Consider the following 23,740-nt stretch of genomic DNA (forward strand, 5'->3'; position numbering starts at 1 on the left):
GTGGAATAAATACTGAGAGGTATCGTCTTTCATCTTTTGGGTTCTTTGCGTCTGTAACTCCCGGCCGGCTGACAGCTGCTCTTTGTGGGACTGTGGTGAGATTAAAGCTCATTTAGATGGGGGGGGAGCCTTGTGGCATAATGACACCTTTCATTCCAGTTTTAAGCCTGGCTTGATTAATTTTCATCACCGGACACAGAATTCAACAGCTTCCCATGTAAAGCAATGAGGAAACTGATTACCAAAGAGGTAATAACACTAAATGTTTCTCAGCCTGCTGCTTTCTACTTAAAAAAAACACGCAGCAAGCAGACCACCAGACAAGCCTCTCAGTCCATAGAACAGGAGAGACTGTCGTTAAGAAAGCTGCTACTTTCCAGAGTGCTTTTATCAGAGAAGCTAATTGGTTTTACATTGCAGAATGGTTCAAACCTATTTCTTGTTGCACCACTGCGGGCTCTTAAATGTTAACACTGGGCTCTGGACATTGTAGACTTGTTCCCTAGTGAGCAATCAGGATACACAAAGCCTACAAAATGAAAGAAATATGAAAGTCCAGTCAAAGAATCCTTCTACACCTGCTTGACAGAAAACCCCCCAAAATATCAGAAATTGCACTTCTTCCAGAGAAGGCCTTGCAGCACTCAAAGGTGTGAAAGGAAAAACCATTTTGCCTTGCGTGCAGAAACCATCATCATTTCAAACATTAAACAGCCAATGTTGTTGATAGTTTAACTGGATCTCCAATAAAGCATCTAGAATCAAACAACACAAAAGATGTTGGGACAACAAAGCACATTTTACACAGAATCTCAGAGCAAATATTTCAGATGTAGAGCTGCATGACTTATGAAAGACTGGAGTACACTCCACCATGCTTTGGAAGAAAAATCTCCCCAAGAAAGAACTGAATCCAAGGAAGAAACGGAACAGGACTCAGAGCAGGGAATGACTCCAAGAAAAAGGAAAAGGATCCAGTAAAGGACACTGCACACACAATCCCTCACACCCTCACCCTTCGACACTCTTTTATAATAAACCCTGCTGATTTACGACCCGCTGCCCCTAACAACACAACACCACTTGTTCCACTGTTCCTTTTACTTTTTAATGTTGGGAAGTTACATCACTCTCACACAGTCTCCTCCTCTCACTCTAACCCTGGGACATGCTCAATTCATAGCCCAGAGCCTCAAGCCCTGAACCATCTGCTACGCCCACCTGTGACCTTCAGAGTCCCTGCTGTTCACAGGCTCCTTGTGGAAGAGTGGAGCAGGAGGGTGGGTGGGGGGTTTGGGTTGGCGTTGCTGGTTTGTGATAATATTTTTCTTGATCTTTTTTTTTTGCTTTATGCTTTTAGTAATGTTAAAATCTCCCAAAAACACATTATTTATCAAAAGGATACTCTTGGGCATTCTTAAAACAGAAAAGCCCCCAAAAAAACATTAAGTAAACTCAATTAGAAGGATACTGCACAGTGTAACTCTTTCAGCGAGAGGCAGTGAGTGCCGGCAGAGGGCGGAGTGACGTCATGCAGGCAGAGCTCTGACACAGTGATTCCTTCAGCAGGCTGGGCCTGTGGCTCAGCCAGCCTCCCAGGAGAGACACTCTGTCAGAGAGCGAGCTGCAGCCCATTCATTACCTGCTTGCATGGGAAACAGCCTGGCTCCTTTACACAAAACTCTGCGACTGTCAGACTGACAGGCTGACCCCGCACTGCCCTTTCTCTTGCCTTTAATGTATGTTTGACGTACTGTATGCTGTATATTTACATTCTGACCCCACGACAGAAGGAAATGTTCTTAACTACAGATTCTCAAACTGCTCACTGAGGATCCTCAATATCCTAGGTACAGCAGCCTAAATTGCCTTATTGCACACCAATCTTTGCCTCCTGCAAACTGATGCTGAAAATAACATGATAAACTTAAACACTGACAGACGTGCACTGTGAGAGATTACATTTTGAACGTTTTCAATGTGTTGGTAGCACAATGTCTGATTCCACCCCCTTCATGTTTTAAATCTCTGTAATACTGCTTCCTTCTTCATCAGTCCACCCTTTTCATTTTTGCCAACAGTTTCCATCACAGCTTTGCTTGAAGTGTTTCAACATTACACAGGCATGTGTCGAATGCTCTGATACATGTCAGTTACTCTCTCAGTCCTGGTCCATGAATTCCAGAGGTCACTCCCTGATACGAGAACTCCACAGGACAGTCATTTGCCCTCTAATCTCAAGAGCAGCTTGTCTTTCTCTTGTCCTGCTGACAGTCACGTTCCACCCCAGATACAGATACTCGTCTTCCGGACATTGTCACATATTCCAGTGTGACTCAAAACCGTGTCTAAAAGATGTGGGAGGAATGTTTAACTGACCTGCTCAATAGCTTGGGTTTGTTTTAATTTAAATCCATAAGGAAACAAAATGTGCTTTCCTAATATATGTACATCCTTAACACTTTCCATTCTCTCCCTCTCTGGAAATAGATTTTTTTTACTCATTTATTTAGCTGATGCTTTTAGCCAAGGCAGTATTAAAATTAATATAACATAGCATAATGCCTAAAGAAAATTAAGGTATATAAAATATTGTAACGCTTGGTTAAAAACACATCCTAGAGCAACTGAGACAACAGAAATACACATACAATTAAAAACATTAAATGAATTTGTTGGCAGACTAGCAACAGAATGTCGCAGCTCACATTGACAATCTATTTGAGACATAAATGGGTGTGGTGTAAGAGTTCTTTCTTCATTACAACAAGAGACCTAAGGCAGGACCACAGTGCTGGCTGTTCCGCTGCAGGATTTCGTCCAGCTGCACAGTGTCTTTAGGAAGACTTGTGGAATTCACGGGAGGATGGCAGAGGTTCTTTGGAAAGTGCCTCCCCCCCTCGAAAGCAGCTTTCCCCACAATGCTGAACAGCTCTGAGCACAATGGACAAAACTTAGTGCTGGAGCACAGCAGACTCATAATTCAGCTGCTCCTTCTCTCACAGGTTCTTTAGAAATAAGGTACTGTGTCAACGAGGAAAACCCAGATATAGATCTCCATACCTTCACTTAGCCAGAGCTTCTGAGTTCACCACACCATGCCAGCTCCTGGAATGTGCTCCTCAAAGCGAGGTGTGCTAGAGTCTGATTTCTTTATCTCCCCACTTCAGTGCAGTGCAGGAATTCAACACCATTCACTACCCACCATGTAAGAATTCTCTGAAGTCACTCAGATAAAAAAGCCTACAAGTGCCAACTGGTAATAACAACACTAGCTATATATTTCCAGGAATAATAAAACACTTTTGAAGTATTCTGAGTTGCTTTTATTATACAATATGTAAAAATCACTGTTCTTAAAATCAATTTTAACTAGAAGACTACACTGCTGATTGAAGATATGTACAGGACAAACAATTTCCAACACAAAAGTGATCTCCTAAATCTAGCAAAACCCTACTTTACTGATACCCAGCCACAAGGGGAGAGAACCTACAGACCTGGTGTTTTAACATCTGGGAACAGCTGCTAAGTTTAATATCTGCTCAGTATGAACCAGAGAGAAATCAGACACTGACTCACCGAATCCCTCCACTAACAACCACAGTAAAGTTTTATTGTCTGATGCAATTATAACAGCTGAATAAGTTTTTAAATAATCTCTTTATGTATGCTTTCAAGACAATTATTTAAGCAAATGGCTGAGTTTGGTATTGCTGTAATTTGCATTTCTATTTTATAGGTTTTTAATTGATGTAAAAATAATCGTATTACCGTAATTCCATTGATCTTATGAAGTGTTTTTTTATCTTTGTAACATCTACAACACTTTTCAAAAATGAAATGATGCAGATAATAATGATCACGGACACCAAGCAGGTCTGTACTCACATCAAGGGAGTCCTCATTGACAATGATGAGAGACATGCCATGGGTCACCAGCCTGCAGGAGTACCCTGAAAGGGAAAGACAGGGCACGGAAGGGTTAAACATGGGCCTTTATTCGGTACCCTCTGACACAGTTATGCAATGAGAACTCAGTAAATCAGACAGGCTTGCTCAGCTCCAGCACCACGGCATCCCTGTTAACAATCTAGGTCTTTCGTCTAATCATCACCTCATCAATAATTTTGAATTTGATACTGCTTCATATATTCCATACCAAAACTGAGACTGTGCTCTGTGAAATGCTGAGCATTGTAGTTTTTAAAACAAATTATCATGTGCGGATTGGATTAAAAACCTAAAGACATGCACATACTGGGGTGAGTCCCAGCGACTGCAGTTAAGGAACCCTGAACTGCAATTGGCTCCAGTCCAGCTGGCACAGCAGAGACTCCTCCTTTCACGCCAAGTGACCACAGGTCAGGGCTGGATGGCTGGCCTTCTGAGAGGCAGGTACTGTATTTAACATGGAGCACTACTGCTTCCTACCTTCTTTTATGGAACAGACTAATCCTCGCAGATCAGAGAAGGGGACTTGGAGACCCCTACAGGATAGCTCATACAAAGGAATGTCTCCCAACCACAACAAGAACAGACACGTCACGTCACAGTTTCCCTATGGTCAAGGACCCCGAGAGACCCTAAACCTTAACCTGTGAGACAGGAAGAAAGCTGCTGTCTGTATCAGACAGAAACAGAACCCTGACAGGCCATGATTTCTGTGTCTAAGTTCATGTATCTGAAGCCTGTCGTGCTTTACTCTTGTGTGTGCTATGAGCTCACATTGCACAATGTGGTTTTGTAAGGTTTGTAAAGCAGGAAAAGAAACTAAAACAGACCGATTTATAATTCTTGTACATCCAAACCTACAGTCTGAGACACCCCTTCGTCATATCTCCTAAACTTTTAGAAAGTGAAACTCTCCAAGGAGGATAAGAAAGAAGATAATGCAGAGGGAAAACAGGGAGCCCTCCAGGTGGTGTCCTGTCATTCAAGTCCCGACAGCCCCCTGCTAAGGGCTTTCACACCCTGGATACAAACACCCAGCTGGGTGGTCCCTTCTTTCACTCTGGTTATTTACTCATTTATGTGTCTTTACCTAATTATCCCTTATTCATTCAATAGCACCATTGTTGGCATTCCAAGAACAAGAGAGTGCTGTCTTGGCTTTACCGATTCTGTAGTCTAATGTCTGTGTTTTTTCACGTTTTTTGCTGTTTTATTAGCCCTGCTGTCTTTCTCGGTGCTTTCATGTTTATTAAAATGTTGCCTGTTGAGCAAATGACAAATGTGCTGGTTGGGCAAAAACTAATGAAAACTTGTAGGTCTAAATGAACAGCCCTGAAACAGACAGTACGTGAATGTTGGCGGTGCTTGGGCAGTTTTGTGGGGGGGGACTCCCTCACTCTGCCCCACTGGTCTGTCACTTGCCTGATCTTTAGGGTGGGCCATTGTCCAGACAACACTGAGCCTTGGGGACCAGCGCACTCACTGGAAACTGTTTGGGGGTGGTTCTTTTAAAACCAGCGCTGGTGACTAACTCCTCCAGCCTCGCCATTGCCAGTACTCGAAAAAGGTTGACTGATACTTTGCTTCTTCATCGTCACTTAAATAATCCAGATTGTTTGCTGCGAAGACTTTTAAAACCCAAGGCTGGCTTGTCTAGCTCCTGGTTTAAGTCAGGACCAGACATCTGGACAACTCTTACACGCCTACGGATAAAGAAATTTTGAACTGTCTGGATAAATTACGAAAGTGAACCTGACTGGCTTCATTGGCATGGGCAGCTACTGTCTGCACAGTCGCTCCTGATGCCTGTGTGGTGGGGCTGTGGTTGAGTGCCTCTGTGTGGCTCAGTGTGGATCGGGGAGCTTTCAGGAATCCACACTGTCAGCAGGCCTGTCTGCACAGACAGCTCTGAGGGAGTCAAGAAGGCAATCTGGGCTTCGCTCCGAACACACAGATTTCTTTTTTCACAGTCTTATATTACAAATTTATAAATAATGCATGCCATTGTATAACGCTTTTTTGGCATTTTTTTCTGAAGAATGGAAATGTGTGTGTGTTTTTCTTTGTGTGCTACAGCTAAAGGCAAAGGAAAAAAACTCAGAATGTGTGACTTATCCATAATAGCAGTCAAGTTATCCCAAAGTAAAACAGCTAAGCAATAATGGGGGTTTCTGTACAGACAGGTCTACAGGAGAAATCTATAGAAGGATCAAAATAAAAAAAACTATGTTCTTTATGCACAGCAGTTTATACTGCTACACACGAAAGTGCATGAAAAACAGAACACTGAAACTAAGCTTCTTATAGATAGGTAAATCCCTGCTACATAGCCTTTAAACATTTCCCCCAATAACCAATTAATCAAGGATAACATCAACAACAATAAATAGTCTATTGTTAGATAATGTGATCAAAAACCACACTATGAGACTAGGGGGTGAATTAAACATGAAAACTGCTGCTGTGGAGCCATTTACAACTTTGGTTTTATGCCTCATCTGAAACACAGCACACACGAGAATGAGTAACCTGCTCCGGGTGACGCACCGAGTTAATGGCAGAGCCTGACATGAGTAACAAGTTGGTAACAAGTCCTTAACCACTGGGATGCCAAACCTTATTCCTAATCCACAGATCCTGTTCCAAACTCAGAAGGGATCACAGTTATTTCTTGTCAGTCCTGATATTTTGATCAAAGCCTTTGTCTCCAAGTGCTCCTTTAAGTTGTATTATGGAGTACAACAAGCACTCTATAAGCCTTGGGGTACTTGAGACCTGAACGGCCTTGCTGCCTGCCACCCAGGCATGCATTTTAATTCTGGGACTCAATGTTGCTTCACGGCTGTGGGTGAGGGGGGGCAAATAGTTGCAGTTGCTGCAGCCTGTCGTATCTCTCAGAACTGCCATGAGAAATTAACACTTCTATTGCTTGTCCGGGTTCTGAACAATACATCCATTGTGGTCTGTATCTGTGTCAGAGGCAGCATCTGCATATATGACACTGTTCAGCACAGTCTAAGCATTCTGCGTGTAAGTACTGATTGAAACAAGACTGTTGCTAGTATACTAAAATAAGGATAAGTGTTTACACACTGCAATGAATGACTACTGAGGACCATGTGCTTTAAAAGCATTATAGAGGCTGAGTGCTCGTTATGAAAAGCTGTTCACTGAGGCTTGTACCGCCACTCCATCTCATTCATTTCTATAGTATTGATCGGGAAGGGCCAAGTACTTATTACCAAGTGGGAACAGCAGTTTCAGTCAAACTGCAATTACACATTAAACGCTGCCTTTGATCCTGTATAAACATAAAGGCCCATTTAGAACAAGAATGCGCATGGAAGAGCTAAACTGAATATTTTGTCTTGTGTCATTGCACTAATAATTTAAAACAAGTGTGGCAGAAATATTTGATTTTGTATGTTGAGATTTAGATAGATGGAGGATGATGGATGATTGTTTTACACAGGGATTTAAGGAAATAATTAACTGCCAAACCACCGTTATGGTGGCACACTCCCTGTGATGTTTCACAGAGTTAGACTTGATGCAGGGAGAGACTCACTCAGTGATTGCTGGTCTGTTGGGCTGACCATCTTATTCTCATAATTTTCTTCTGTTCTCATAAGAGGTGGGTTTTACTCTCAATACCAAAATAGCAGTGTGGAGGATCAGTTAGAACTCTTTCTTGTAACTTGAAGGCTATGGGCTCAAACAAGTACAAGTACCCCTTGTACAAGGTGCTTCATTCAAACTGTCCCAGTAAAATGCCCAGCTGTATAGATGGGTCAAAATGATAGTTGCTTTGGATAAAAGCCCCAGCCAAATAAATTAATAAACAAAATGTGTAGTACACTGCTGTGTGTCCTATGCTGTAGGCAGCTGCCCTCACACCATGGTGACCTGATCCCCAAGCTGGTTAACATTACCCTGTAAAATTGATCTCTGCTCTGTAATTCACTGTTACAAATAGGGATCAAGCCAACTCATCTGGAACTTCACAGCAACTCACCAGCAGCTGCCGCATGGTTTATTTTTCTCAAATGTTTTTCAAAAACCAGACCTAGCTGACATGGCCCTTTTGTGACCTTACAAATTAAAACCCTTTCCCCAACAAGAAACACGTTTCAGGAGCATACCTAGCAAAAGACACTGTGGCAGCGAAAAAGAGCAATGATGTGTCAAATACTCTTCTGCTTGCCATGACAGAACTTTTGTTATTTTCTGTGTAAATGAGCTGGGCACACTGGAGACCTAGACAACTGTGACAGAGATACCGTGAGAGAACCTAAGTATGACTCTACTCACCAATGTTGATGGCAGTCTCCTGCTTGTCCCCCGTCAGCACCCAGATTTTGATATCAGCCCTCATCAGTGTCCCTATGGTCTCGGGGACGCCAGATTGGAGCCTGTCCTCGATGGCAGTGGCACCCAGGAGTAGAAGGTTCTGCAGGGATAGAGCTGACTCTCAGACTGCCACATCAATGACACTTTGGAGATCAAGCAGTGCATGTAGGGAGATGGCCAGTTTAGTTTTCCAAAAATTAGTTCACAAAGCAGGGGACATTAACCAGCTGTCTCAAAGAGCTTTGCCATCTTGTCACGTTCCAAAAGAACATATTTTCTAAGGAAAAAAGGAAGAAAGGAAATTCACTTGGATGAAGGTTATTGTCTATAGCATTACAGGCTGTGAATGACTTGTTAGTTGCTGAACAGTGGCAATCTGCTCAACAAACAATCTGGAATTGTGTCATGTGCTTCATGGTCTGACAGAGTCTAACAAAATAAATCCAGAAACAAATCATTTATCTTTGTTCCTGCACTTTGCAGTCTCAAAAACATCTGTATCTACAGGACTAGGTTTATAACGGCTGGTGGTGCTACAGAGATCTGTCACTAGCAGTGTGGATGAGTGCACTTCTAACAGTGAGCATAATGGACACCAGAGTGTTTTCCACTGACTCTTTGATACTCACTGGCAACACAATGTTACAGATGAACAGTGCAGTCAGCCAGGGCCAGTGCTGGCCTGGTATTCAATTAGAGGATGTTTAGATGGCGAAGGCAAACAGCAGGGTTATTAGTGCTCACTGGACTGTATATTAACACATAAAGCTTTGGCCGCCAGTTCCAAAGAAGTCCCATGCGTGTGTCTGATCTCTATTTTTTTCTTTTAATTCAGTATTTCATTATTTTGAACTATAAAATTTATCAGGGAGACTAAATAAACAAGAAGCTATCAAGAAGCTGTCATGGTTCTTTTGAAGAATGGAAATAACAAATACGACAAACCTCTACTGTCAAGAGTGTTACCAGTCACCTGATGGGGAAAACAATGACAACCTTCTGATGGCCACTAATATCTGCAGAAGGCTGAGCCTACACATAAATGAAGCTTTCATGGAAACTGGATGTGCTTGGTATGATGTGGCAGTCCACACTGCCTCTTGCTGGCCAGACTGTGTGTTGCTGCATGGGCCCCTCTGACAGGCTCACACTCCACTGTCCCTGACTGTCCACCCCACAGTCGGGCTTCCTGTAACATTACTGCCACTGCGACTGTCCTCTTCACTGCTGACCCCTGGCCACAGTTGCTGTCCCCGTTGGGACCCATCCATTTGTCTTAAAAGGACAGAAACAATGCCTGCATTTTAAGATTTCCATAAATCTTTGGAGGTGGTTTCCTTAAAACATTGGAGATATCACTCCTTAATTATAGGCATAAACTTAATTATGCCTTTAAGTACAGTATATCTTGCAACATGTCGGGTTCCCATAATTATTTGCAAACCGTATTTGTTTTTATATTCATTTGATCTGAATCTTGATCTTCTGTTGTAATATGCTTGCATATTGTTCACTCCTCGGTTTACTTACTGTATCCTGACACTGCAAACACACTGCACAATGTGAAAAAACAAAAATCAAATCTCACACCAACTGGGACCATCTACTGTTTTCCACAAAACAGGAAGGCCCTTCCAGCAACTGTATGAACTCTGAGCAGCACTTGGACAACTACCTTCTCCATAGCCTCATAACACTCCTCCAGCCGCTGTGCACGGTCCTTCAGCACTGTGCTGATCTGGTTATACTCCTTCAGCCACTCCTGATAGCTACTCTCTGTCAGGTCAACATAGGCAAAGCACAGTGTCCGCAGCCCTAAGAGAGACAAAAAGGAGAAAAGGGCAGAGAGGACTGCTCAAACTCTCTCACACTGAAAAAGAGGGGAGAGTGGGGGCAGAGCACACTCTTACACAGAGTCTGGAAATAAAAAAAATTTAAGCTAGAAGGTCAGGCCACAGTTTCTTACTTGTAACTCACACTTGTGTTACAACATTTCTATGTCTAGAAGTCGCGCTGACTTCTTTTCTAACCAAAGAGATGAACCCATCACTAATCTGCTCCGCCTCCTCCCAGAGCCTAACATACCTTCGGTGGCAAACTGCTCCAGGTGGGAGATGGTGAGGTCTCTGTATTGGCAGTCGTCCGCAAGCCGTTCAAAAATCACATTGTCCTGGAAACATACAGAACACAGCACAGTACTCTGACATGGATACAATCTAGTGTACAGACATACTGTAGACTGTAAATACACACATACATACGTAGCACATATTGCTTGGTTGGGGAAAAAACAGTCGCTGAATACATAACTCTAATGAGATTATTCATTGACAATGTCTAATACACTAGCATTTTTAGATTAGATTTTAGATTTTTAGATCCCAATATTAAAAAAAAATACATAAAGTTTACATTTGGATTAATAAATGTTCCATGTTACACAGTAGGAAATTCAGCCCTTGTACTGTTACGTGCAAGACCCCGTAAGTGAATATCATAATTTGTTTTAAGAATAGCATCTTTTGATTGTCTTGTTTGCAGAATGCAGGTGGGTGGTGAGGAGAGTGTTACTCACAGCACCCTTGCAGTACAGTCGAAGCTTCCCTGTCGGAGTCCTCACAATGACCGACATCCGCTTCCGGTTACTGCAAGACAGAGCAGGCGTTATCGTCTCACTGTAACAGCACTCCTGCCTTTAGCTTCCAGGACTGACAGTCAATGTCCAGGATTGGACTGGACAGTGGGACAGTGTGCAGTGGACAGAGAGACAGTGTGCAGTGAGGGAGAGTGCAGGGGACAGAGACAGTGTGCAGTGAGGGAGAGTGCAGTGGACAGAGAGACTGTGTGCAGTCAAGGAGAGTGTGGTGGGACAGTGTGCAGTGGACAGAGAGACAGTGTGCAGTGAGGGAGAGTGCAGGGGACAGAGAGACAGTGTGCAGTGAGGGAGAGTGCAGTGGACAGTGGGACAGTGTGCAGTGAGGGAGGGTCAGTGTGCAGTGGACAGAGAGACAGTGTGCAGTGAGGGAGAGTGTGGCGGGACAGTGTGCAGTGGACGGAGGGACAGTGTGCAGTGAGGGAAAGTGCAGTGTGCTGTGGGATATTGCACAGTGTACAGTGGGGCAGGGCACTCTGGTATAATGTGATTGTGCTCTGGGGCTGCGTACATTAGGGTAGTAAGAATGGTGTAGTGTCCAGTAGGCTAGCATGCAGCATGTAGTAGGGCAGTGTAAAGTGGACACCTGGGGCATCAGTACCTGGAGAACTCCAGTACGTTCAGCAGCTCATAGCTCTGCTCCTTCCCCCTCTGAAACATAACAATACATTCCATCACCTGAAAGCTCGCCCCAAGCATCACTTAGCCCTGTAGTATCAAAAAAAGAGTTCCAATTGCTTACAGCACTTTCACACCCACAATATAAAGATTAACCTCCTGCATCAACATCCTAGTTCTTACCTGATGCAAAAAACAGGGTTTGCTCCCAATATAGCAGCAACAAGCAAAAGCACAGCATGGCCCAAACATTCGAATCACAATTGCAACTTTCTGGTTACATTTTGCACATCTTGTCTTTAGGTGGAGAAGGCTAATCATTGCAATACTATGGTTTTAATAAGACAGGACTACGTAAAGCTGAATTACTTTTGAAATTACATAGTTTCATGCAGGATAAATTAATTTGATTAATGTATTAATTATAATTTGTCAATATATTAATCCCGCTCTGCCCGTCAGCTAAAGGAGGTCTTCCACAGAAAAGAATGGTCCTGAGCACTGACCGCATCAATGATGACCGAGTGTGGTGTCCTTGCCGTAAACACAAAGCCCAGCCCTTTAGCTCCTTTGACTAGAGCCCCCTCATCTGGAAGAGACAACATTATTCTGATGAGTACTTTTTCTTTGCTTATCAATGTCCTAATCTACGTTGACAAATGTGCGCTGGGTTCACATTATGTGCAAGTACAAAGGAAATAACAGCATGCGATGACATGCAACAACAAAAATCTAAAAAAATACATTAAATTAATAAAATGACAATAGCAGGTTTAAAATTTGCAAAACACAAAAATGAAACAGTATCACATCATATCAGTATCAGTTCAGGGACTGGTAGGTGCAGGGAAGCTAAGAGTCCAAATGGCCGACATCATCTTCCCTAACAGGCTTCGTGCTCCTGAGTGCAGCTAGACTGATTAAATATATTGTGTAGGAAAAACCTTAATTGTAAAGTTTGTACAGTAATTGTACAGTAATGTGGTGACCAGCTATGATATTTTGCCTCATAGTTGTGCCTGTTAGTGCATCAGTACGAGTGTCTGACCTGGAGAAGAGGCCTGGTAGATGATCTGGTCTCCATTCCTCTCAGGAACAACAGTGTGACATACGGCCATCATAGTCAGGAATTCACAGATGTGTGGAGCTGTGTGCTAGAGGGAGGGGGAGAGACACAGAGGGAAGGGGGAGGTCAAAGCACTGTTACGGAAAATGACATTGTGTTGATTTGATGAATGTCTACCCTAATAAAACAGCATTTGAAAAAACATACATGATCTTTTTCAATGTTCTGTATGAGTGCTGGGTCGTCAAATTCAGTGGAGCTGTGACTGCTTGATGGCAGATTGCTGCAGGGAGAGGAAAACAATTCCAGTATTCACAAAACCACGCATCACAGACACCCCAGCAGCAGGAACAAAGGTTAACCATCAGCCACACAGTAGACAGTGTTGTATAACCCTGTACTCACAGTGTGCATTTTAGCAAGAAGATGAGCAAAAGCGTCCAAAGAAAATGAATAAAACAAATAAAGTCTTATTACTTCATTTTAAATTAAAAACTTCTCTCTTACTGCACAATCAAAAACCTTGATTACATTTTAGAAATTATAATGAGAAATACCCTATTGAGGCAGGAGCCATGGTAGCTCAGGCAGCAAGGGCGTCTCGTTCCTGACTAGAACTTCAATCCCAGGTAGGGGCAAGCAATGAAGCTTAGTCCAATTCCTTCCGGACGGCTCCCAGGTCCACTTAGCTTGCTTTCCAAATGAGTACCGGGGGTTAATCCCTCCGGGGGTAATAGGCCAGCCGGAGCGTGATGCTGACCACATCACCTCCACCTCCAGTGTCAGATGGTCAAGAAAAATGCTGGCCCTTGCCCCCCATTCCCCCCATGGGCCTTGATGGCCTGAAAAGGGACCTACCTACTGTACCCATATTGATGCAAGTGCAGCAGGGAAAAGTGCAATACCACGCATTGACAGCAGGTGGTGACCTATCACAGCAATCTTTGAACGGCTTGCTGTAACCTCACAATATAGAACTCACAATAAAAAAAAACACACAATACAGAACTCAGCATCTGCATGATGTAATACTGTAAATTCAAGAAATTTTTGCCAACTTATTCAGATTACAGTCGCTATATCTCCATGAGAGAATAAAAGAACAACACTGTATATGTGCCCTAAGAATATTGTTGATGATCCGCATGGAAAAACATACCTGAAATCTTCCATTGAGCGATAACTCTCCAGCTCTGGGAAATGGCTGAAAGCAAACACAAGTCTCAGGATACTGCTCAGCATGGATCAATAATAAGGTAGTTTTCATCATTATATATTAGTGTGTAAAGCAGGATATGTGAATCAATAAGGCGCCTAACATAGCTCCAGGTTCATAAATAGGATTTATAATCCAACGATTTTGTCAAATTGTGGTTTCATAACAGTTAGATGTATGCACTACATACACCAGTGAGTGTTAATCCTTTCCAGTTTCGACTAACTAATGAACGTCTGTTTTCAGACCCTGAACTGATGTACTATATAGCCACATACAGTAGATAATGGTTCTGATAGGCTGGTCTTATTCTGACTCACCCATAGGTGATCCCAGCAATGGTGCACTTCTTAAAATGCATCACATTACATGTCAGGGTTCCGGTTTTATCAGAGAAAAGATATTTCACCTGTTGGGAATGAAAAAAGTGCATTGGACCAAGTTACATCTGGAGTTCAGATTTTAATCCTGACTTGCTAGCGAAGAAAAGGTATGATAGAGTCCTCACCTGGCCCAGCTCCTCATTGAGGTTGGACGTCCTGGCCATAGCAGGAGTGTCAGTCTCAGCATAGTACATCTCTGTGTCCTGGATGCAAGCACAAGCATAGCATGACTGCCCACGACTGTAACATATCCTAAATGTGCAAATGTCTCAAATCCGTCCATTTAATTGTTCTGACCTTAGTATCACTGAGGCTACACACAGAGGGTACCCCAGTTCACAGTGGCACAGGAAGGTTGTCCCCAGTTCACTCACCCAGTTGATGAAGAGGGCCTGCGTGAACTTCACAACCTCCAGGGTGACCAGCAAACTGATGGGGATCAGATTGTTGTACAGGATGATGAAGGTCAGCAGGTTGTACCAGAAGTTGGTGGAAATATCAGCTGCAGTTGGTAGGGGAGGATACCGAAGGTTAGAATTTTCTTAAGCCGAGCATGTGAAGCAGAATAGCGCCCCCCCCATCTACCAGGACAGGAATCTAGATGGTTGTGTAGGTCCCCTTGAAACATTGACAGTTTCAAACCTGTAGAGTTCATCTTGTCTAGTTAAGGCTTCCTTGTGCTTAAGTCTTACACTGTTAACAACATACCCTACTGGAGAACCCCTCCAGGCAGGAGCTGAAGACCCCTGTGCTAGAGCAGGTTTGCAAGTCTTGCGGAAGCACTAGCGAGTGTTCAGAGCTGTGCCATCCAGGGAACATCCCTCACCTGCCCGGGACAGGTACCAGCAGGCCGCCTCGGTGTGCTGCTTGTTCCAGATGGCTGCACCCACTGAGCTCACTAGCGCCATCACCAGAAGAATGCAGAACAGCACCAGGATCTGCATGTTGGTCACCCGCTCTACATTGGAGCGCTTCAGGGGTGCCTTGGTGGAATTCTGCAGGGTAGAAGAACACCTGTCATTACACCATCAAATACAATTTTTTAATCAATAATTATATCCAGAACACTGTGGTGTGCATTTCATCCTTCTGGGACTCAAGTATCTAAAGATAGTTTAATTCATGTTTATATTGAATATATTTATACATTTTAGAGAGATATAGAATCAGATAAAACTGGGACCTCGTAAATAATTAGTCGGTCAGGGGCCCACTGCTACTGTATATAAAGTGCATAGCAACTGACCTGCATGAGTTTAGAGTCATGTCCAGTGTAGACTACAATTCCCACAACCCACTGGGTGTTCCTGAGCTGGGCTCCCCGCAGAAGCACTTGGTCTGGCCCCAGAGGGACTGGACTGAAACAAACCAGTATAATGTTTTCAGTGGACAGATTTAAGAAAACAACTGCATAAATGTATAGAGATCATATTTAGTGGAAAAAATAAAATATGAGCAATGTCTTACAGTATTTATAATATTTTGAATTTATGCATTTTAATTATTAATTATATCCAGATCAGGCCAGATTTAATATTTAAATATTCTTATAGAATGATTTTGAAATAATGTTTGAAATTATTTGGAATACATATATTAAGTAATTATTTTTAGCACGTCTGTTCATAACACTGCTAACAACAGTGATAATATCTACAGTAATTACACACACAAAAAATAACAATAAAGTTAATAACACATGGGGAGGAGCAGGTGTGAAGGCAGACGTACTTGTGGTCGTCCAGACGCAGAGTGCCAGTGAAGTCATACAGGTGTCCATTGGGCCCCTCGCACTCCAGCCGGCCAGCTAGGTTCATCAAGTCCTCGCTGGACTGTATTGCTGCTGTCAGAGGCAAGCCCTAGAAGACAAACAGGAGGGCAGGGGTAGTGGACATCAGTGCTAGAAACTGGATGTGAATACATGTACTCAGCATGGTGTGGGCTTTAAAGCACAGAGGAACATTGTGAAGGACAAATGAACCAGAAACTCATGCTGTACACAATACAAATGCCCTTTGAACTCCACACTGTCCAGCACCACTGCACTGGTTCGCTGCACACATGTGCACTGTGACTGGGAAAAGGCCTACCTGCCGTATCTTCAGGTTGGTTTCCCCATCTAGATTGGAGGTCTCGATGTAACACATGGCCTGGGGTTCACTGTGGGAAGACCAAAACAGAGAGGCTCCATCAGAGACCACTCACTTCCTGTCGGAAGATAATACACACGAGTCTCCAACTCTGTCCCTCATTTACATTTTTAATTAAGGTAGTTTTGCAGTACTAAACAATATTCATAAGAATATGTCTTCTGAACATCATACTTGGGCATCTTCTCTGTGCATTTCCCACAGACTGATGATTGAGGACTCAACTTACTATGTTTTAATTTGTACAAATGTAGACTGCCACAGAGGCAAAGAACAGGAATGGAATGTGATTTATTATCTCTTTTAACAAGCATTTCATCTGATCCATGCCAGTCTGTACTTCTGAGTAAAGAAAATGACTGGTAATAAAGCCAGTGATATTGTCACTGTGAGAAGGTGTTTTTCAGCCGCCATTGATTGGCAATGACACAAGCCTGCACTGTTTAAAAATGAGGCAGCAACCGCAATGTACAAGTATCAGGATATCCATTTTAAGATAGACATATTGGCTGAAAGCAAAAAATTGTTGTCTAAGATCGCTGAAATCATATATTTGGATTTCCCATTTCCCCTGAAATGCACAGCAGAGCTGCAATACGGATGATTTTATTTTTGTGTGCGTCGCAAATAAGACTTTTATAGTGCCAGAGATGGAACTGGAACAGTGCTGAGGGGTTGGTCATCCCATCAATTTTGTCTGTGCCATAACATCAAGCAACAACACATTTCTCAGTGTAAATAGCAGGTTTAAAACACTGCATTTTTATTTCCCGGCACAAAGACCGTTTAATTGAGAAAACCAAACATACAAATTATGAGAACAGTGAATACAATATGAATGCAAAGCTGCACTTTCCTTCTGTTGAATATAAAATAAACTACAGCTGGCATAAAAAACACATTTTAGGGAAATCATGCCATTATTAATTTGACACCATAATTCAGTATTAGTTAATAGAGATATCTGATTAAACTTTCTGTGGCCATTCAGATGACATATTCCTATAAAAAGGCTCTGTTCACTCTCTGTACAATAATGCTAGATATGATTTTGTATGCTAAATTTGATTAAAATCTGCTGTTCGAACAGTGGTCTGCGTGTGATGTGCCGCACCATGCCTCGCATCACACTCTGCTGCAGCTGTGCCATAGTGAATCAGAGGAAAACCTACTCAATTACATGCATGACAACAAAATATAGGACCATCAAAACAGAAAAGGGAATTACATTTCTTAACCATGTTTTAATACTCCTTTGACAGCACTAAGCATGTCTTACTATAGTGCAGCAAGCCTGGTGTACTGTAAAGCTGAGAGAGCAAAATAAGACTGAATGAAGCCAAGACATAATCAGAAAGGCTTTAACCTCTGTTTAGCTTCACAGCAAACCCACGACGCAAAACTCACTAAGACCAGCAGGAGGTGACATGCACAGAGCCACAACACATGGCAAAGTCTGACCTGGAAGACACTATGACCATATCAGCTGGGAAATGCTGCCCATTGGTGACCTTCACAAAGTCTCCTACTGCCACCTAGTGTACCAGAGGCGGTATTGCGACAGCACAAGAGCAAAGAGAAAGAGGAAGAGTACAGAAAAGTGTTAGTACACTACAGCATCCCTTGCCCAAGCTGGCTCACTTATACCATGTTAAAGGGTCATCCGTGTTAGAAATAGCCTAAAGGGAAAAACTAAAATCTGTAAACAAAGAGAAAGCCAAAGAAATGAAAAAATAGATTTTTATCATTAGAAGCATTATAAAATTATATATACTGCATAAAAGTGTTGTTGGAATTTCTTTACAACTTTACAATAATATAACCATGCACCCAGTCATGATGTTACTAAATAAAACAGGCTTTCAGACATTCATTATAAATGTTTAAGGTGGAAACAGAGACAAGAGACTAAATATCCTTCGCTATCCAAAGTTTCCGAAGTGCTCCTGTAAGTCTTCTGCCACTACATGGCTCCTATTTACATGAGCACATTTGTCTAAGCACCAGTGCAGCCCTGTACAAACATCTGGATTGTCCTGTGATCACACCTCACTCACACAGCCTCTGTGTTTCCAACAGGACAATGATGTGAAAATGAGACCTATTTCTAACACAGTAACATGTTTTTAGGATAAAGCCCTGGTTTTCACAAAGTCTACGCCTATGGATAATTGTGCATTTTAAAGGTTTTCAACTATAATTAGTGATATTTATTTTCCACGTGTAGTGTAGCGCCAGACATGCCCATTTAATTAGCTGAAGAGCAGTAAAGTATGTCAAAGTCTCGACACATAACTCACATTGGCTGCTCCCAGTCGTTCACTCATGCATTATTCAGCCAGACCTTCGTGGAATATTAAAAGAATGAGCTAAAATTAACTTTCACTCTCCATTCATCAAAGAAAGCTTTTGTTCTTGGGAAAAGCAGCAGGCTTCATTAATAACTTGTCCGTCAAATCCATTTCACAGCCTCAGTCTTCCCCCTTTCTCTAAACCTGGAACAGGAGTGGACACCCCCTGCTCTAAAATACCCCTACAGACTGTGAAAAATATTCCTACCTGTTTCCATATCACCGTCTGCCAGGCTCCATTCCTTAAAACTGGAAGAGAATAAACCACTGTTTGTATCAGTGAACAGGCAGAATTTAACATCCCTGTCGACTAAGACGGGAGACTGCAATGTAATCAGACTGAAAATGAATTAAATTAAAAATAATTTTATGGCAGGAGATGAAGTAATCAAATTTATGGATCAATTAGCTACTAACAGCCAAATGGGACAGATGGCATCCTCTTGTCTATAACCTTTCTTAAGTTCTTGAAGTCTTCCTAAGCTCTTATAAAAAATCAGAAGCTTCCCCATCAATTAAATAATTCAATTTAAATGATAATCAGTTCACATGCATCGCCACATTATTGATTAACACAGTTCTGACAAGAAATTGGTGATTTACCTATGGTCTTCTTTTTGTTGACAGTGTTATCTGCTTTGTGCCTTTTCTGTGGTAAAATCAACAGTAAAGTTAAAACAAAATGCACAAATTTCCACATCCCTAATTTCTTGTTTATGGGATTCAAATAAGAACAGGTTATTATGCCACCTTAGGGAAAGATTAAATGTCTAAGATCACTTAGACTAAGATATATGGAAGGTATAAAACTAAATTAAAAGCACTTTTGCTATTTATCTAAATTATATATACATGTAACAAACAATCCATAAAATCTTAATGAAAATACAAATGCTTTACAGAACATCAGCCTGGTTATCATAAGAGCCAATCTGCAGACAATAATTCCCATTCTTTATAGATCTATGCTGTGACTCTAGGGTTGCAGAGACTCATGCAGTGCTATGAGTCAGAACGACAGAACAACACTCACATAGTCCTCAATAATCTCTTTGATTCCAGCCACAGTCAGGATGAAGATGAGGGGCACCAGGGTGGTGTACCTGCCAGTGGGAGACACGTCTGGGATTTGCTGGAGAAATGGGTTAAAGAAAGGCACTGATTCTCTGACTGACTGGTTAATCGCTGTTTTGAGAAAGCAGTGTTATTAATCCCAGGAGCAGCTATATCAGGTTTAACCAGAAGTCAAATCCTGCGGTATAACATACCGACAATAGACAACATGAAATACGTTCAGCACAACAACATCTTGAATGGTTTCACAGCTCAGAACATCACAGTCGTAAAACTGCTTTCCAAAGAAAGGGACTGACTTTTTGGCCGTTCTCTCAATGACATTCCATGACTTGTACGAGTATTTGTTTAGGTCATGCTCACATGAAGTCAGAGGTCCACTGGGTCATATTATTACACTTAAGTCATTTGGAACTGCCTTTGAAAGTCTGGAGATAGGATTCAAATTCTCCAGCTACATTCTATGTTTATGTACTGTTAATCACAGCCATCTTTCTTTTAGAAGGTTGTGTACTGTATATGCGTCAGTGAACCCAAGGATGTTAAATGATACATATTCTGCTCCTATTTTCAGAGCAACCGTACTTGCAGTTATACATTCCATGATGCTAGGCTATGAATCTAAATTGCAAAAACAAACCATCAGCACAGAACCCTACAGAGTTTATATATACAATCTTATCTCATTTTTTGCTGATTGTAAATCTTCAGAGATGCTATCTGAGTGGTTCTCAGTTGCTGTGTTTTGTCAGGGTGAAGGGTCTGTACAGATAAACAGTTTCTCATCAGGAGAAAGAGCACTAGGGAAAGAAAAGCCAGTTCACCCAGCAAATGAGGCAAACATTCACTGATCGCATGATCATTGCTGTTCTACTGCCCTAAAAAGGACAAATGGGATTCACTTAAATGGAGTTTTGAATGAAATTTCGGGAGGAGGTCAAACCCTAGTCTTGTCCATCAGGATGGTAATTTACCCAGGTTCTCATCCCTCTCTCCACCCCACCCTCACCCATGCAGCAGCTCAATGGCTTTTCTCTTATGTAAGAGAAAGAGTTCTTATGTATGTGACAGCCCCACTCTCATGACCAGGTTTTAGCAAGGCCAATACAGCAAAACTAATTAAAATCACACCTCTACACAGCCCTAACTACAGATTGGCAAATGGTCGACATAGATGTTTTTGATTCTCTGTCTACATACTGTACACATGGAAAAACGCTAGACCTTGGTTTTTAACTCTTAGTCCTTGAAGGGAAGTGGATGTTCACTTTCCCATGATCATGAGACATAAAAAATGATGTTGTCCAAATGGTGGATCCATGGAAGTGAGCTTTAAAAGAGTGCAGGACTGAATTTCGTCTCTGTCTGCAGTGGAAAACAAGGGACTGACGCAGAGCCAACATGCTGACAAAACAACATAAGACTGGTGGGTGGGTTTGGAGCACCATTCATGGTTTTTCTATTCATTAGGAATCCAAAACTGGGTGTAACTGGATCTAACCTGTGCAGGATAGCCCTGTCAGCCCCTATCTCCTCAGTGCCAGACATGACTGAATACATAACATCCAAGTGGTTCGTTAGTGCACTGCTTGCTTCAAGTTGGGGAGTCAGAGAAGAGCAGAGGTGTTTAGGGTGGAGGCTCTGGTCAGTCAGTGACTGGGAGCGGCCAGCAGCCGTACCTGCAGCAAGGCGATGAAGAGGAAGAAGGCGTTGGCAGCCCTACGGATCTGCTCATAGAGGAAGCGTGGCAGGAAGGTGAGCACACTGTACTTCGCCGTGCTAGGGAGAGGAGACAGAGAGCAAACATGGTAAACACTGACAGCCTGCCTGAGACAGAGACAGTTTAACTATGGGAAGGCAACCTTGAGCCTTCCACTGCACTAAAAGTCTTTGCTGACGGTAATTCTTAATTATTTAAGTGACCTACAGCAGTAAGATCAATTACCAAATCAAGGGAGAGTTGGACCAAAAGCCTGCAAAGGCATGGACTGAAAGAGCCCACTGTATATCTTAGTAATCTATCAACATGTTAAGATTTGAGGAAAAGATTTTCATCTTGGAAAAACAATAATCTTAAAAACATTTTTTTTATAGTAATATAATTTGTCTTTGGTGCAGTCACTGTGGCTGCTTTCCTCCAGGTCTGCTGGACCTGAGTTTGGGCCAGGCCTCACGTCAGACAGATTGCTCTCGGTGGTCAAGTCTAAATATCTACCCCTTCACACCGTATAAAGCAAAGTGCTCTGAAACACTTCTACACATGGTCAGCCCTGGTCTCAAAAAAATACTACAGCTAGTTTCTGAATATACCTGCAGCATGTGCGTATCTGAGGTTTTTGTTTTTCTCAAAGGTAATAATACAGTAATGATAATCTAAGAAGAAGCCTCAGCTGAACTGCTCAGGACCACACCAGAGCACGCATCTCCCCTCCTGCCGGGCACTGCAGTGATCAGCAGCTCAGAGAGCCCAGCCTGGGAGGTCGGCATTAGTCAATGTCAGCTCCAACATTAACACGGAAAGACAACCCTTATCTATACACTGACATTTTATTTTCTATTACACACTGTTTAATGAACATCACCTGTGGAATGTAAACTACGGCACTGGGGTAATTATTATAATTCTGCAGCTCAGAAGGTTTGCCTTTCACATGTAGTACTTAGTAATACTTTGCATTTCCAGTGTGGAAGTGCACTACAATGATCTGTTTACCTCTTACTGAAATAAATGAATGTTCAATAATGTTATCTATTTGAGCCAAACAACTTTATTGTAACAATCAATAGTTATTATACTTATTAAATTGATGAACATGCTTGTTTGAGCTAATATTTCTACTATTATTGATGCACTACTACTGCAATTACTGCTATTCATAGCGATCTGTCTGCCCCATGATTTTCAGCAGTAAAAAGTGTCTTGTCTCTTTAGCACTGATTGCTAATAGCACTCTGGAGTTACCAGCTGTCATTCTCTTTCTGTGTTCAATAAAGGGTGAAGAAACCAATTATTCACAATTATTCCATACAGCCTGCAAAACAGCAATTTCCATGGTTAGTATTGTAATGCCTTTCTTAAGGATGATTTACAGTACTTACAAACGGAACACACACAAACCTTCAGCTCGAGCAGTCCATGCAGTACATGATCAAGGCTGATCTAATGACAGATGTCGAGATTACAACAACCAAGGAAAATCCCTAAAACAACATGGGCTCTGCTCCCACAGGGGCAGCTTTCACATCTTTGTGCTGCCGTTAGAATATTGCTTCTTATCTTGTCAAAATAAGCATGAATCTTGAACTGCTACTTCTCGCAGACCTCACAAATAAACCAATATGTTTAAATATGAATAAATATCTCATTTAAACCTAACAAATATGAATAAAAAGCTATCAGGCTCAAAGCAGCTGTCTTTTTATTAAAACAAATAATAAAGACATTGTGCAAAGCAGTATACTAGTTTTTTATGCACTGTAATCAAGGCAAAATACTAAAAAGCATGGAAAAATGATTGGAATACAATAGGAGACATGGGTTGTTTTATCCTTTCCCGAATATTTTTGTTATTGTTAGATGAAACATTAGTTAATGATTAGTGATATCACATTACAGGCAGGGTCATTATTCAGGGAATGGAGATTACATTTTAGGGTGCTCAGTGCTGGAGTCTCACAGTCCACCTTGTCACATATGGAACTGTGCTTTAAACCTCTATCCTATTCTAGCTGCTTCTGGGAAGCAGTAGGGATGCAATAGGAAGGATCACTGAACAAGCACAAAGCCGGGCTAAAGAGAGACACTGAACTCCAAAATGCTCATAATCCAGGTCATCTTTGAAGTTTTCTGTGATGTCAACAACTGACCCAAAGACAACTGGTGACTGTTGTCAGGAAGACTGAAAATAACTCTACAATGTGATAT

At 42.0% G+C, this 23,740-nt stretch overlaps 1 protein-coding gene across 2 annotated transcripts in view; it reads right to left on the bottom strand.

Annotated features, from left to right (window-relative positions):
* atp8a2 (ATPase phospholipid transporting 8A2) overlaps positions 1-23,740 on the bottom strand; it is a 115,520-nt gene that overhangs the window by 74,236 nt on the left and 17,544 nt on the right. The window contains exons 4-25 of one of the 2 annotated variants that reach the window (XM_088920716.1): positions 21,495-21,594; positions 19,775-19,873; positions 19,345-19,390; positions 18,950-18,990; positions 17,852-17,925; positions 16,331-16,400; positions 15,972-16,099; positions 15,487-15,598; positions 15,067-15,235; positions 14,615-14,742; positions 14,366-14,443; positions 14,178-14,266; positions 13,801-13,845; positions 12,849-12,924; positions 12,624-12,729; positions 12,082-12,164; positions 11,559-11,608; positions 10,880-10,949; positions 10,390-10,474; positions 9,980-10,119; positions 8,266-8,404; positions 3,892-3,956 (exon numbers count right to left, since the gene is read on the bottom strand). In XM_088920716.1, the coding sequence (XP_088776842.1) occupies positions 3,892-3,956; positions 8,266-8,404; positions 9,980-10,119; positions 10,390-10,474; positions 10,880-10,949; positions 11,559-11,608; positions 12,082-12,164; positions 12,624-12,729; positions 12,849-12,924; positions 13,801-13,845; positions 14,178-14,266; positions 14,366-14,443; positions 14,615-14,742; positions 15,067-15,235; positions 15,487-15,598; positions 15,972-16,099; positions 16,331-16,400; positions 17,852-17,925; positions 18,950-18,990; positions 19,345-19,390; positions 19,775-19,873; positions 21,495-21,594 (1,993 nt within the window). Of the gene's footprint in view, positions 1-3,891; positions 3,957-8,265; positions 8,405-9,979; positions 10,120-10,389; positions 10,475-10,879; positions 10,950-11,558; positions 11,609-12,081; positions 12,165-12,623; positions 12,730-12,848; positions 12,925-13,800; positions 13,846-14,177; positions 14,267-14,365; positions 14,444-14,614; positions 14,743-15,066; positions 15,236-15,486; positions 15,599-15,971; positions 16,100-16,330; positions 16,401-17,851; positions 17,926-18,949; positions 18,991-19,344; positions 19,391-19,774; positions 19,874-21,494; positions 21,595-23,740 lie in introns of those variants that run through there. The other variant, XM_088920715.1, reaches the window with a different exon arrangement.

Source organism: Atractosteus spatula, chromosome 7 (assembly GCF_055471065.1).
Source record: "Atractosteus spatula isolate fAtrSpa1 chromosome 7, fAtrSpa1.hap1, whole genome shotgun sequence".
NCBI lineage: Eukaryota > Metazoa > Chordata > Actinopteri > Semionotiformes > Lepisosteidae > Atractosteus > Atractosteus spatula.